General features: G+C 52.9%; 1 protein-coding gene across 2 annotated transcripts; it reads left to right on the top strand.

Moving 5' to 3' along the window:
* The first annotated feature begins 239 nt into the window (after nucleotides 1-239).
* Nucleotides 240-6,947, top strand: Ntn5 (netrin 5). Of its 2 annotated transcripts, XM_020158046.2 has the most exons (6): nucleotides 264-897; nucleotides 3,791-3,979; nucleotides 4,265-4,414; nucleotides 4,717-4,770; nucleotides 4,961-5,041; nucleotides 6,469-6,947. In XM_020158046.2, the coding sequence occupies exons 1-6, from the start codon at nucleotides 264-266 to the stop codon at nucleotides 6,831-6,833; spliced, it is 1,473 nt and encodes a 490-aa protein (XP_020013635.2). In that variant the 3' UTR covers nucleotides 6,834-6,947. The 2 variants fall into 2 exon arrangements, with proteins under 2 accessions (XP_073913135.1, XP_020013635.2); XM_074057034.1 differs by lacking the exon at nucleotides 3,791-3,979 and having other exon boundaries at nucleotides 240-897.
* The last annotated feature ends 7,923 nt before the right edge of the window (nucleotides 6,948-14,870 follow it).

Below are 14,870 nucleotides of genomic sequence, written 5' to 3'. Positions count from 1 at the left end.
CCTGATGCTGATGGAGAACTCTGGGGTGTTAAGCTTGGGATTAGTTCGGGCAGGATTCTTGATTTTGTCTGCGTTCTTTCCCCTTTGGGTTATGTAAACAGTAATTCTCCCCAGATGGAGTTATTTTCCTCGCTTCCAAGCAGCCGGGAGGGGCTCTGTGGGATGCTGGGGTTCTGCAGGGAGCCTTGGGGAGCCAGCAGAGAGCTGATGGTGAGGTTCTCCCTGGCCACCTCTCCTCTCCAGGTGCTGGCTCTGCTGTGATCATGTCCGTGACCTTTGTCCTCTTGCTCTTCCTGAGCCAGGCCACCTCAGATCCATGCTATGATCCAGGGGGCCGCCCTCGCTTCTGCCTCCCACCAGTGACCCAGCTGGCTGGCGGTGTGATGGCCTCCTGCCCTCAGGCCTGTGCCCTTCCTGCAGGGAGTGGCCCTGGCCCTGCGGCCACCTGTAACAGCAGCCTGACCCTGGACCTGGATGGCCCCTTCCTCCTGACATCTGTCAGCCTGCGCTTCTGCACCCCAGGACCCCCAGCCCTGGTCCTGTCTGCTGCCTGGGCTGCTGGAGGGCCCTGGAGGCTGCTGTGGCGCAGGCCTGCCTGGCCAGGGGTCCTGGGGGCTCCTGAGAGGGTGACCTTCCGCTCCCCACCAGGTCCTAAGGCCAAGGTGGTGGTCAGCCACCTCCGTGTAGAGTTTGGGGGCCAGGCAGGGCTGGCGGCTGCCGGGGTGAGAGGCCGTTGTCAGTGCCACGGCCATGCTGCCCGCTGTGCTGCCCGCACCCGACCTCCTCGCTGCCGCTGCCGCCACCACACCACTGGCCCAGGCTGCGAGAGCTGCCGCCCGTCCCACCGCGACTGGCCCTGGCGGCCCGCCACACCTCAGCACCCCCACCCCTGCCTGCGTGAGTCCTAGGCCCTGCTTCCCCTTCCCCTCTCTCCCACGACTGGGCCCCAGGGCCCCCCCCACACCCTGCAGCTGGGCCTAGTCCCCCAGGGCACAGGATGCCTCCTTCCCTCCCAACCTGCTTGCTCATTGCTTGAACCTGCACTGTTCTGGACCTGGCTCCCTCCTGGCCCCTTCTCCATGTGGCTGCTGTGAGTTGTGGCGACACAGAACACAGGTTGTCCCCACCTGCCATCAGAGGCTTGACTTTCTCAACACTACTGGACCTGCCCATGGTAAGGTCAATAACAGTTCCCAGCAGAGCACAGCCCAGGCCTGGCTTGGTGCAGGGGCTTGGGAGGAGGTCAGGTAGGTAACTTGGCACTTCCAGACTCCTCAAACAAACCTCATGTGCTCATTGACTGACATCTTTGTGTCAGGTAGTATCACCATCCAGCCCATTTTCCAGATGAGGATGCTGAGGCCAAGGACTGAAGTCCCTTGCACGAGGACACACAGCTACCATGTGTGATAGGGTCAGGATGGGAACTCGTGGACCTTGCTTCTTCCCTACCCAGCTCTTGCTGGGTGCTGTCGCCCAGGGAACTCCAGTGTGGCACACAAAAGCACAGCCTTACTAGCCAGCCAGCCTACTCAGGCTAGAGGCCAGCTCTTCTGCTCACTAGCTGTGTGACCTCAGGCCAGTGACTTAACCTCTCTGTGTCTGGTTTAAGTGGTGATAGTCAGAGTGCTTCCTCATGGCTGTAGTGGAAATTCATGAGCTGATATACACTAAGCCCTCACAGCAGAGCCTAAGGAAAACTTCCCAAGCACCTGCTGTATTACATCCCCAACAAGGAAGGTGAGCTCCAAGGGGAGGGCACAAATGGCTAACTCAAATCTCAAAAAGAGGCACCAAGCCGGGTGGCGGTAGCTCACACTTGTAATCCTGGCTACTCAGGAGGCAGAGATCAGGAGAATCGAGGTTTGAGCCAGCCTGGGCAAATAGTTAGCTAGACCCCATCTGGAAAAACCCATCACAAAAAAAAAAAGGACTGATGGAGTGGCTCAAGGTAGAGGCCCTGAGTTCAAAGGGTGTTACCAAGATTGTCCTCTGGGACTCAGGCCTTCCTAGAGGCTACCACTTCCAGGGGTGAACACCCAGCTTCCCTCAGTGCCTCTCCCTCTCCAGGTGCCCCCAGGGCTTGGGCGCTGTCAGCTCCCTCCCATGTCCTCCTCCACCTCCAGCTGTGACCTTGGGAGAGGTCTAAGAGCCTTACAGGCCCTGTGAATGAACCATTACTGCTACCACTCACGTGTGTGCCCTGCTCCCTGGCCTTCCTTTTCTCCTCCTTCTCCTACATGAAGAATGTCACATGGACTACAGGTCATCCTGGTGTTCTCACCCCATTCCACTTCCCTGTGAGGGAGACTCACATGTCTTGAGACTGGAGCAGGCTTCATCCTGGGCCTGGACAGGCCTGGGCACTGGGAAGGCTGTCCCTTTAAGGATGGCCACAGCCACCCAGGCTGAGCGGGACTGGGTCCTGCAGTGCTGGGTGAGAGACCAATAGTGCTGTGGTGAAAGGGCTGGTGGATAGGTGAGACACTCCTGCTGCTTTCCAGATGTGGTGGTCTCATTCTTTCCTCCAGATCCTATCCCTGCCTCTTACCCATCAGACAGCATTGCTACCTCTAATATTCACCGAACCCTGAAAGCCAAAGAAGGAGAACCCCACCAGTCAGGGAGCAACCTGAGGCCCAGAGAGGGAGAGTTATTTTCCCATGAACACACAGCTGTCTTGGCACCCTGATCATCCTACCTCTCCTCTGGGCTCCCAGGGACCTGCCACTATAGACTCTCAGCCCTCTTAGGCTCTTTTTCCCTATACATCAGCATCTCATTTTGGGCTGCTAGGCTCAGTGAATGGCGAGAGAGTGGGCCCTGGCTTATGTGGAGTTTTGTTGTTGTTTTTCCCAGTACTGGGGTTTGAACTCAGGGCCTCATTCTTGCTAGACAGGTGTTCTACCATTTGAGCCACTCTACCAGCTTGTTTTGTGTTTGGTATTTTTGAGATAGGGTCTCATGAACTATTTGCCCAGGGCTAGCTTGGAACCTTGATCCTCCTGATCTCTGCCTCCTGAGTAGCTAGGATTACAGGCGTGAGCCACCAGTGCCCTGCTGCTTTGGTTATTTTTGAGATAGGATCTCACTTTATGCCCAGGCTGCCCTGGACCATAAACCTCCTATTTGTGCTTTACTGCATAGCTGGGGTATCAGGCTTGCACCCAGCTATTAGTTGAGATGGGGGTCTTGCAAACTTTTTTGCCTGGGCTGGACTCTAATGGACATCCCTCCAATCTCCACTTCTTTACCTCCTGAGTAGCAAGGATTACAGACTTAGGCCACTGTACCTGGCTTTTTTTGTTTGGTTGGGTTTTGGTGACACTGGGGATGGAACTGAGGAACTCATACATGCCAGGAGAGCACTACATCCCCAGTCTATTGTTTGTCATTTGTTTTTGAGACAGGGTCTTGGTAGCTTCGTCCAGCATCCTGCTTCTGCCATCCAAGTGGCTAGGATTACAGGTGTGCACCACCACATCTGGCTAGCTTTTAAAAAACACTTCCCTTATGGTCCTTTCCACACCAGAGTTCCACAGAGCTGCTCTAGAGGCTCACAGGGCCCTTTAGGAGGGTCACAGGCACCTCAGGAGAGCCACAGGGCCCTTAGGCTCCACTCCAATTCACCCACTTAAGATGAGAATGAAGATGGTCTGAGACCCAGGTTCACCAGGGAGCCCCAGGCGGTCTTGGTCACATGGGACTTCACTATCTTTCCTTTCCTGAAAGAAGGCTGGGGAGTAGGGGACAGAAACCCTGGCCTGATGTGTCTCCATCTCGCTCCTAGCCTGCTCCTGCAACCAGCATGCCCGACGCTGCCGGTTCAACTCTGAGCTGTTCAGGCTATCGGGTGGCCGGAGTGGGGGTGTGTGTGAGCGGTGCCGCCACCACACAGCAGGGCGGCACTGCCATTATTGCCAACCAGGCTTCTGGAGGGACCCCAGCCAGTCCATCACCAGTCGCAAGGCCTGCAAGGGTGAGTGCTGCCTGGAGCTAGGTTGAAGGAGAAAGGACATAGGGCAGGGGCTCCTGAATCTGAGGGAGAGTCTGAGGGAGGAGGCTGGGACCTGGACCCCTGGGTCTGAGGGAAGAAAGCTAGAATCTGGATTGCTGGGTCTGAAGAAGGAGGGTTGGGGCCTGGCCTCCTGGGTTGGAAGAAAAGGTGGCTGGCGTTTGGGCTCCTGGGTTCGGGTACCAGGGGAATGCAGATTTGGTCTGGACCCCTGAGTTCCAAATACCCCATGCTCCTTTCCTCGCCTAGCCTGCCAGTGTCACCCTATTGGGGCAACAGGAGGCACCTGCAATCAGACTAGCGGGCAATGCCCCTGCAAGTTAGGGGTCACAGGCCTGACATGTAATCGGTGTGGTCCTGGGTACCAGCAGAGCCGCTCCCCCAGGATGCCCTGCCAGCGTGAGTTCTCAGGGGCAGGACCACAGTCCTGAGTGGGGAGGGAAGGGGACAGCCCCAGTCTCAGTGCATAGGTTTGGTGTGGGCTGAGACCCTGGCATACTGGAGCCAAAACTGAAATTCCAGACTCCTGAGTCCAGAGGTTAAGAGGGTGGAGGACCTGAGCTTCTGATTCTGGGGGCAGAAGGAGTGAGTCTTGGGAGAGGAAGACAAGGGATACTTGCACTCTTCGGAGTCTGGGATGTCTGGATTCCCCAGGAAGAACCACCACGAGGCAAAATTAAGTTTCTCCTTCCTTCTCATAGGAGTTCCAGAGGCAACAACTACTCTTGCTACTACTCCGGGGGCTTCCCGCTCTGGTAAGAGGCTGGCACAGAGATCTCCGGGCAGCAAGAGGGACTGGGGATGGGCTGACTGGGTCCAAAGTCACCTAGTCCTTCCTGAGGGTGGGGCACCCCAGTTACGCATGGAGATGGAGTGGGGGAGGGGCAGAACATATCACTTTGGTCAGGCCTCCAGAGCCCCCCAAGACAGCCTGACCTTCCCCAGACCCTCAGTGTCAAAACTACTGCAATGTCTCGGACACCAGCGTCCACATGAGCCTTCAGAAGTACTGCCAGCAGGACTATGGTGAGTGCTCCGGAGAAAAGGGTTGGGGTTGCCCACAGAATCTTGGCCTGCCTCTCTTTGTCTTTCGGGGTTTTTTTGTTGGTTTTTTTTTTTTAATCTTAACTGAAAGGGACATTGGACTCTAAAGCACTCTTCCTGACCCAAGATCTGACAAAACACAAAACAAATGGGAAGGACGGTGGGGAGGGGATGTCACTACCTCCTTGTGTCCCCTCTTCTCCTGTCCTCCAGCCTGACATCTTTGAGAGGTGGAAGGAGAAGGGGAACCTGGTTGAGAGGAAAGGCCCTAGCCCTGTCCTTCCTGTCTTGGACTCTCCAGTGTCCCAGATATCTGAGCCTTGGTCTCCCTTCCCATAAAGACCCACGGCCCTGTTCCTGCATCCATCAGTCCACACCAGCTCCTCGACTCTGGGGCCTAAGAGCCTACCAACTCATCTCTCAGACACTCAGGAGTTCAGCCCAGCCCACAAGTCAAGACACTGCCCTTGGTGTATAAGACCTGGACTCCCCTTCTGTCAGGATTGTCATCTGTCCAGTGTCCTAGACAACATCCTCCCACAGGGATCTTCTGCCACAGACCCAGCCTCTTCTACCCAGAATCCAGCCCCTCACTCACCCCTCAAAGAGTATACTTTTCTTTCTTTTTTTTCTGGTGGGACTGGGGTTTGAACTCAGGGCTTCCCACTTGCAAAACAGTGCTCCTCAGCTTGAGCCACACCACCAGTCCATTTTGCTCTGGTTACTTTGGAGATGGGGTCTCTGAGACCTCTTTGCCTTGGCTGGCCTGGAACGGTAATCCTCCTGATCATAGCCTCCCAAGTAGCTAGGATAACAGGCCATTGGCACCCAGCTGAGTACACTTTTCTGAGTCACTTTTCATGTGACCTCAAGCCTCAGGGTTCTAGGGACAGACCTCTTTCTTCTCACCCCCAAATTCATCTCTGAGCCCTTCTCCTGCTAATATCTCCTCTTTCCCAAAGGGCCCCATTCCTGATACTTTGTGATCCTAATGCATTAATGGCACTTGTCCCCAGACCCACCTATGGTAGGCCCTCCATCTTTAATGTAATTCATGTATCCACTACTCTTAAGATGACCCCCCAGCCCCATCCAACTCACCCCAGGTTCCTGGACTCCTCTCCCTGTGTGTCTCCCCTCTTCTGGATGAGATTGCACAAGCCGGGCCTTTCCTAACCACAATCCTGGAACACCACCTTACAAGCCCATACACCACTCCCTCCCATCCCCGCCGCCCTCACATTTCAGGACCACTTCTGGTCCTCACCCGCAAAGTTCGAGATCTCTCTTCCTAACATGATCCCAGAAGGCCACCCACTGGGATCATCCCCACCAGGACTGATCCCCAAGGGACCTCTAGGTGACCTGAAGGCCCCACCACCCGAGCCTGACACCGCCCCACCCCGCAGTTCTGCACGCGCAGGTGCTGACGTTCGAGGTGGCAGGCTCTGCATGGCGTCGCCTGGCCGTGCGCGTGTTGGCTGTGTATAAGCAGAGGGCACAGCCAGTGCGCCGCGGCAGCCAGGACGCCTGGGTGCCCCGCGTCGACTTGGCCTGTGGCTGCCTACGTCTACGGCCTGGTACCGACTACCTGCTGCTGGGCAGCGCAGCTGGCGACCCGGATCCCGCGCGCCTCGTCCTCGATCGCCACGGCCTTGCCCTGCCCTGGAGGCCGCGCTGGGCCCGGCCGCTGCGGCGGCTGCAGCAGGAGGAGCGTGCAGGGGGCTGCCGCGGCCTGAGGCCTCCGACACCGAGCCCTGGGCCTGAACACTAGCCAGAGCTGGGCCGCACGGAAAGCTGACCACCGCACTTCGAAGAACTGGCTAGTGTTGCCTTCTCCCTCGAAGGGCGTCCTCAGAGAGCCAATCAGAAGCCGCGGTGCTCCAGATGAAGCCAATCAGAAGGCGCGCGGCTCCTGACGTCACTTTGTATGCGTCAGCACCACGCAGGCGCGAGCGATTTTCAACAAAAAGCGGCGAACTGTGAGCAGTACTTCAGTGCCCACCAGCCCTTCATTTGGCCTGTGACCCTAACAGTTATTTCCCACAATAAAGTCTCAAATCCTGGGGAATTTTGTCCACAGACCCCTGATCCACGTTGGCAGAGTCTCCAGGGGCAAATGAAGGCCTTGAATCAAAATGGCCAATCCAATGAAAGGATTCTTACGGCGTCACTGGGTAGTCGGGTTTGAGTTGCCTGTTGATAGGCCTGTTACGTGCTGGGGTCGAGGGTCCTGGCCTTCACAGTCCAGAGAGCTGGCTTGTGAGGCAGCTGAATGATGAGCCAAAGCCGGTATATACAGTGGGATTTATTAGAGAGAAAGGAAAGGCCACAGCTAGAGAAGTGCAGTGGAGCCTGGAAGCCGGTGGCTCGCTGCTCAGGTGAGGGCTGGGGTTTTTCTCATTGGTCACGGATTCGCGGGCTTTCTCAGGTGAGCTGGTTTGGTTAGCACCTTTCTTGGGGGAAGGCAACTATCTTGAGCATTTTGCTCATCAGCCCTGTGGCAGATCTGTATCTCTCCTTTAGGATGCAGGAATGCAGGCCTCCATCTCCTCAGCATGTAGGAATGCTATTGCCCTCCGTGGGGGATGGGATACTCACTCAGATGAGGTCTCTCGACCCCAACAGGCCAAAGGACCGTGTGGATGGAAAAAGCGGGAAATTTGAGGAAGAAAAGGACAGCAGTTCCATATTCCCAGAATTTTCTTTTCTGATGGGCCTCAACATAGTCTCTGAGAATGGAATAAATAGGACTTTGAATGAATGTCTGAAAAAGGTTCTGACAGGTTCCGACCTTATCTTGAAGGGCATCCCCAGACCCTTTCTTGAGAGAAGAGCCAATTGGGAGCTAGAGAGTGGTATGACATCACTTGATGCTAAGCAGAATTCTATTCCTGTCCAATAGTAGGGCATTACAGGCCAGAGGGGCAGGACTAAAGAGGCAGGACGTGTAAGTACTATGGAGAGGAAGGTTGTCACGGTCTAGCTCCTTCCGTGACACCCTGACCTCTGCCTCTGCAACCACAACTTCAGATTTCGGTAATCTTTTATACAGGTCATTGAGGGAATAGATGGAGGGAGTCTTAGAGGAAGGGATAAGATTTGGAGCCCATTTCGACCTGAAAAGCAACTCTTTCCTTCCCTGAGAGAAAAGTGGGGCTCGTGGCCAATAAGGAGTAGGATGGACCCTGAGATCACAGGGTGCTAGGCAGAGAGAAAGGTGTCCTGCAGGCCTGGATTTGTCCCTGGGGATGCTGAAAAAAGCAGGAAATAGCCTACAGGGGGATGACAAAATTCTCTATCTGGGGGCCTTGGCTTTGGCCTTCAGCCAAAGAGATCCCAGGGTGGCATCTCTGAAGCAGAAGTCTTTTTTGTTTTTGCTGTTTATTGAGTCAGTGTCTGGCTATGTAGTCCAGGCTGGCCTTGAACTTGTGATACTCCTTCATCGGCTTCCCCAGTGCCAGAATTACAGGTAAGAATCTGTCTCAAAAACAAAATATAAACAAAGGAGGCTGGGGACATGACTCAAGTGGTAGAGCACCTACTTAGCATGTGCGGGGCCCTGGGTTCCATCCCCAGCATCCCCCCCCAAAAACAAACAAACAAAAAACACCCAAAGTCAGAATACCTATTTACTGTGCTCAGAATTCTTGAGCTTCCATTCTCACCCAGAAGAAATCCAGAGTCCTTGCCCTAGACAAGGACAAGGCCCTTTGCAAATTATCCCCACCACAGCACTGGCTTCACTTCCTATCACCCTTCCTCATTCGTGACACTGCCGTCACATGGCCTTCCTGTTCCTTTAGAAACCAAGCACAGGATTGAAGGCGTGGCTCAGGCCTTAGAGTGCCTTCCTAGCAAGCGTGAGGCCCTGAGTCCAAACACCTCAGTACCACCCCCACCCCCAAAAAAATACCCCAAGCACAAACTACAATCTCTCCCAGGGCCTTTGCACTTGCTTTTTCTCTCTTCCTGGGACATATAACAGCAAGCTTCTTCCATACTTCATTGAGGTCTGCTGTTACTCAGGTTCAGGTAGATCTGATGGCTTGACACATAAGAATTTCTTTCTCCATCATGTATATGTCCCATGCAAGTTGACAAGGGGTGGTTTTCTACAGTTACTCGAGGATCGGGCTGAGATAAGAGATATCCACCTTCTTGTTGCATCAAATTGCAACCCATGGTATCTTCTGTTGCCACAGCAACAGAAGGAAGCACTGAAAAGTCCCACACAAGCCATATATGCTTACAACCAGGTGTGGTGGCAAACTCCTGTTATCCCAGGACTCCAGTTGAGAGTTCAGGCCAATCTGGACTATAGAGAGAGACACTGTGTTAAGGAGAAAAAAAATTTTCAGGCATCTATAGCTCATGCCTATAATTCTTACTTCTTTGGAGGCTGAGATTGGAAGGACCTCAGTTGGAGGTCATCCTGGGCAAATAGTTCTAGAGACCCCCCCCAACTCCAAACCAATCAGAGCAAAATGGGCTGGAGGTGTGGCTCAAACAATAGAGTGCCTGCTTTGCAAGTGCAAAGTCCTGAATTGAAACCTTGGTCCCACCCCTCCTAAAACAAAACAAAACAAAACAAAACAAAACAAAACAAAAACCCTGAGTCTCAGAAAGGCGGGGAGACTTAGAAACCATCACTGAGGTCACCCATGTAGCCTGCATTCAAACTGTTTCCCATAGTTGCAGTCTCCAAGACAATAGCCAGGAACTACACATTTAATTAAACTGAAATAAAATTGCAAATTTACAAAGTCAGGGCTGGAGGTATAGCTCTGCAGAACAGCACCATCTTAGTATGCATGAGGTGATGGGCTCCATCCCCAGCACTGCAAATAAACAAAAAGTAAATTACAAATCCCCTTATGCACATATTGGTCACATCTTTTTTTTTTTTTTTGAGCGAGGGTCTTACAAACTATTTGCCCAGGGTGGTTTTGAATCACAATCCTCCTGGACATCGAAACACAGGCATACTGGACCAGTGCCTTGGCTGGGCTCCAGAAGGGTGTGGACGCTGGAGCCGGACTGCCTGGGTTCGAATCCACTCTCTGCCTGCTCCGTGTTCTCATCTATAAATTGGGATGGGGACAATTCGGAGATGAAATAAATTAATCTACACAATGGGTTTAGAACAGAGCCTGACATACAAAAATGTCAAATGAGTTAAGTATTATTTAACACCCAGAGGCCACGCCCCTCTGCAGCAGCTCAAACTGGAGAGGATTTTGTTGGGTTCATGAAGACCGTGGGAGTTGAGGGCAGGCAGAGGGTTGTGGGAACCACTGTGGCTGGAAAGTCTGGGGCCTGTCGCCTCCACAAGGAGCTGGGGAGGGGGGAGATGAAAGAGCAGGGCAGGGTGAGCCCCATGTGTTCCTTACCACCCAACTTTGTTCCCAGCACCCGAGACCAACAGGCGTGAAATCCACATCTGGGCCCACCTCCGCCTGCCATTCCTTTCCCTCTGGGCGCCAAGCCCAGCGTGTCTGAGCACCATAATGGAGGTGGCCCAGGTGGCCGCCAGAGCTCAAAAGGGGCCCCTGTCCACCTCGTGGAATTGCCAGATGGTATCCTGTAGGGGTCTTCTGAAACGCTGGGAAGTTTGAGTAGGAATTGGCCCAACAGGAAGAGGGGAAGGGGAGCCCCAGGGAGAGAGGCCAGTTCATGAAAAGGTGCAGAGGCTGGAGAGCCTGGTGTGAGAAGAGGAGAGAGAAGACAGCCGGGCATGATGGTACACAGCTATAATCCCAGCACTTGGGAGGTTGAGGCAGGAAGATGGCAAGTTCCAGGCCAACCTGGGCTACAGATTCAGACCCTCCCTATCAAAAGGAAGGACAAAAGAAGGGAGAAAGGGAGGAAAGGAAGGAAAGAAAGAAGAAGGAAGGACCTCAGATGGATTTCTTTTCCTGAAGGCACTAGGGTTAGGGAGCCATAGACAGTCTGTGATCTGGGGAAGAGCAGAGTCAACCCTGTGGGAGAGACCGTAAAACAGTGATACAGGCAATGGTTATCACTGAGGTAGCTCAGAGAGGCTCTTTTTTGTGTTGTACTGGGGTTTGAACCCAGGGCCTACACCTTGAGCCATTCCACTAGCCCTTTTTTGTGAAGGGTTTTTCAAGATAAGGTCTCACTAACTATTTGCCCTCGATCCTCCTGATCTCTGCTTCCTGAGTAGCTAGGATTACAGGAGTGAGCCACTGGTGCCCAGGTCTGCTTTAGTTATTTTTGAGATAGGGTCTTGCATTTTTGTCTAAGCCAGCCTGGACTGCAGTCTTATTTACATTTCCAGCATAGTGGGGGTGACAGGTATCATGAACTTTTTGCTTGGACTGGCCTCGAACCTCGATCCTTCTGATGTCTCCCTCTCAGTAGCCAGGATTATAGGCATGAGCCAATGTGGTCTGCTGTCTTTTTGTTTTGTTTTTGAGACAGGGTTTTGCTGTATAGCTCAGGCTGGCCTCAAACTCACCAACCTCCTGCCTCTTCCTCCTGAGTGCTAGGATTATAGGCATGCACTGCCATACTAGGTCCAGAGGTGAGTCTTGAAGGACAGAGGAAGTATTTGGTTAAGGCAAGAAAAGCTGGGGGTGGGGATGTCTGTCTAAGGGTGTTGGTTAACTATGGGAGAAGCAAATCACCTCTGGGTGTAAGAAGACCTCTGTGGGATAGACTACTCTGTGGGATGGACTAGCTAGCAGGGAGGGCAGGTGGCAGGGAAAGAATCCAGGTGAAAGCCAATGAGTTCTGAGCTCCAACCAGAAAAGTGGGGACAGGAAGAAAGTCAGGAAGTTAAATGTCACTTATACCAGAAGGCTGCCTCCTAAAACCCTGGAGTAGGAAAATTGTTGTTTCACCCATCGGTGAATGGCACAGTTCCTGTATTTTTTTTTTTTTACTGTACTGGGTTTTGAACTCAGGTCCATGCCTTTGCTAGGCAGCTACTCTACCACTTTGAACCATGCTCCCAACCCTGTTCTTTGTTTTGTTTTGTTTTTGCTTTTGTTTTTTTGAGACAGGGTCTCACTGTGTAGCCCAGGCTGATCACAAACTCATGATCCTCAGCTTCCTGAGTGCTGGGATTACAGGTGTACATTATCACCCCTGGCTTCAACATGTTCTCTTGAAGTCTCCCTTGGAAATGTGGCACCAAGACTAAGTCAGTCCCAGGACTTGCCCAGTGTGCAGGATGTGAAAGCCCTGGATCCAACTAGGTGCAGTGCACTGTGTAACCATGGGAGAGACACTGGGACTGGCTTGGGACGTCATCACGGGGACACTGCAGAGAACTCAAGTGTCTCCCAGCCTGATGCATGGGGAGAACCTTCAGAGAGAGACATCAGGCATATGGTTCCTTTCAATCTGACTTCTCTACTTAGGACTCAGAGGTGGGTCAGGATTGGACCTTCGAAGGAGGACATGTGACATCTGTGTCTTAATGGAGGTAGCACAAGGCCTTATGAAGGTCCCCAGCAGACCCTGACCTGATGAGGGTGGGGGGTGAGGGGGTACTGTCAGCCCTGGGGAAGGAGATCCAAGTTTTAGGAAGAGCCTTCTTGTTCTTCAGCAGCATCTGTCTGTCTGTCCTGCCCTCATTCCAATGCTTCTTTTACTATCTCTGTCGCTGATTGTTGCATGCCTTTTTTTCTTTCTTTCTTTCTTATTTTTTTTGGTAGTACTGGAGTTTGAATGCTTTCTAGGCAGGTCCTCTACCACTCTGCCAGCTCTTTCAGGTGTTGGGTATTTTTGAGATAGGGTATCCAGAACTATTTGCTGAGTAGCTAGGATTACAGACATGAGCTACCAGAACCCACCTGGTTCCATGTCTTTCCCATATATATAGACTCCAGATCTCTATCCCTGGAGTCAAATATGGTAAAAATTCAACATAGACCAGGCATGGTGGTGCATGACTGTAATCCCAGCATTCAGAAATCTGAGGCAGGAGGATCTCGAGTTCTGGGCCAGCCTAGGCTACATAAAGAGATCCTGTCTCCAATAATAATAATAATAATAATAATAATAATGATAATAAAGAAAAGAAAATCATCACACTGCATGCCTTAAAGCAGTAAGAATTTAGCCAGACACTAGTGGCTCACACATGTCATCCTGGCTACTTGGGAGACAGAGATCAGGAGGATCATGGTTTGAAGCCAGCCCAGGCAAATAGTTCAGAAGACCCTATCTCGAAAAACCCAACACAAAAAAGGGTTGGCAGAGTGGCTCAAGAGGTAGAGCACCTGCCTAGCAAGCATAAGGCCCTGAGTTCAAACCCCAGTACTGCCAATAAATAAATAAGTCCACACATGCTTAGACATCTTGTGAAGGGTGTGTCTGGACTAAGTGATTCATTTCTGATTATGACTGAGAATAAGAGGAGTGTGACCTGGGGAGGCCTGCTTATAAAAGGCCTCAGATGACCCAGTCCTGGCCACTAACTTAATCCTCCTGTGACCAGGAGCCCCTGGTCAGTCAACTCCCCAATTCTGAATCTTCAGTCACTGACAGACACAAATGTTTGTTGTTTTAAGCAACCAAGTGTTAGGTTAATTTGTTATGCAGCAACAGATAAGCTTCTGCAGGTGCCTTCTCTGTGTCGTCCTTCATTTCTGACTGCCTCTGTTTCTCCTCTATATCTACGGTTTTTGTTTGGAGACAGGGTCCGGCTATGTAGCCCAGACCGGCCTCAAGCTCATGATACCCCTGCCTCTACTCCTGAGAGCTGGGATTACAGGCATGATCACCATGCCCAGCCCCATCGCTAGGTCTTTACTCACCCATTTCTAACTGGCTCTCTCTGCATGCATTTGTCTCTCTAAGTCAATTGGTCTATTTCTGGGCCTCTCTCCTCTATCTGGGTCTCTGTCACTGTCCCCATTTGTGTTCCTCTCTGTCCATGTTGTCATCTCTGCATGAACGGCTCTATTTATAGATGTATCTGTTTATAGATTCCAGGTCTCTATCTCTATTATGTGTATATTTCTCTCTCTTTACTCTCTCTGCCTGGATTGCTCCATGTGTGTTTCTTTCTGGCTCTCTCCGTCTCTCTCTAAAATCTGCTGTCTCTGTGTCTCTCTATATATCTCCTCTCCCTGCTCCTGCCTGGTGAGTCTCTCTCTGGACCTCTCTGCTTGGATCCCTGAGTGTCCATCTCTCTCTTTCTATGTCTGCCTCCATCTCTCTCTCTCTCTTTCTGTCCTGTCCTTCCTTCCCTTCCTGGCTTCTCTAACACACGAGTAGGTGTCTGTGCTTCTGTCTCTCAGTGGGTGGGTACCTTGGTGCCTGCATCTCTCTTTTGATCTACCTCACATTTTGTCTCTTTCTCCTTCTCTGTGTGTCTGTGTGTGCGACTCTGTCTGTCCCTCCCTCCCTCCTGCCTGGCATTTTCTCCATCTCTAAGCATCACGTGTGTCCCTCTCTGCCAGGCTCCCTTCCTTCCCTGGCCTCGTCCCTGGCCCTGATCGCTGATCACCTCCAGCTGTCGCCAGTGCCCTGCCCGCTGCCCCTCCCAGCCTCTCCCTCGCCAGATCTCTGCCTCCCCCTCCCGGCCAGCGGCCCTCACCGCATCCCAGCCTCCCCGGGGATCCCGGCTGTTAAGGCCGCCCCTGGAGCGGGACGGCGCGGAGCCGGGGCTGAGGCTCAGTCTCCGGGGGCGTCCGCAGCCGGGGTCCCGCGGCCAGGGATCCCCTGCTCCTCCGCGGCCCGGGGCGCAAAGCGGAGACCAGGGATTATCCGGGCTCCACCTTAAGCGCCCCCTCCCTGCGGAAGACGGAGTGGCCAGCTCGGCCCCAGGTGTCCC

This window comes from Castor canadensis, chromosome 16 (genome assembly GCF_047511655.1).
Source record: "Castor canadensis chromosome 16, mCasCan1.hap1v2, whole genome shotgun sequence".
Taxonomy (NCBI): domain Eukaryota; kingdom Metazoa; phylum Chordata; class Mammalia; order Rodentia; family Castoridae; genus Castor; species Castor canadensis.
Note: the sequence above shows the minus strand (reverse complement) of the source record. Positions and strands in the feature narration are given on the sequence as shown.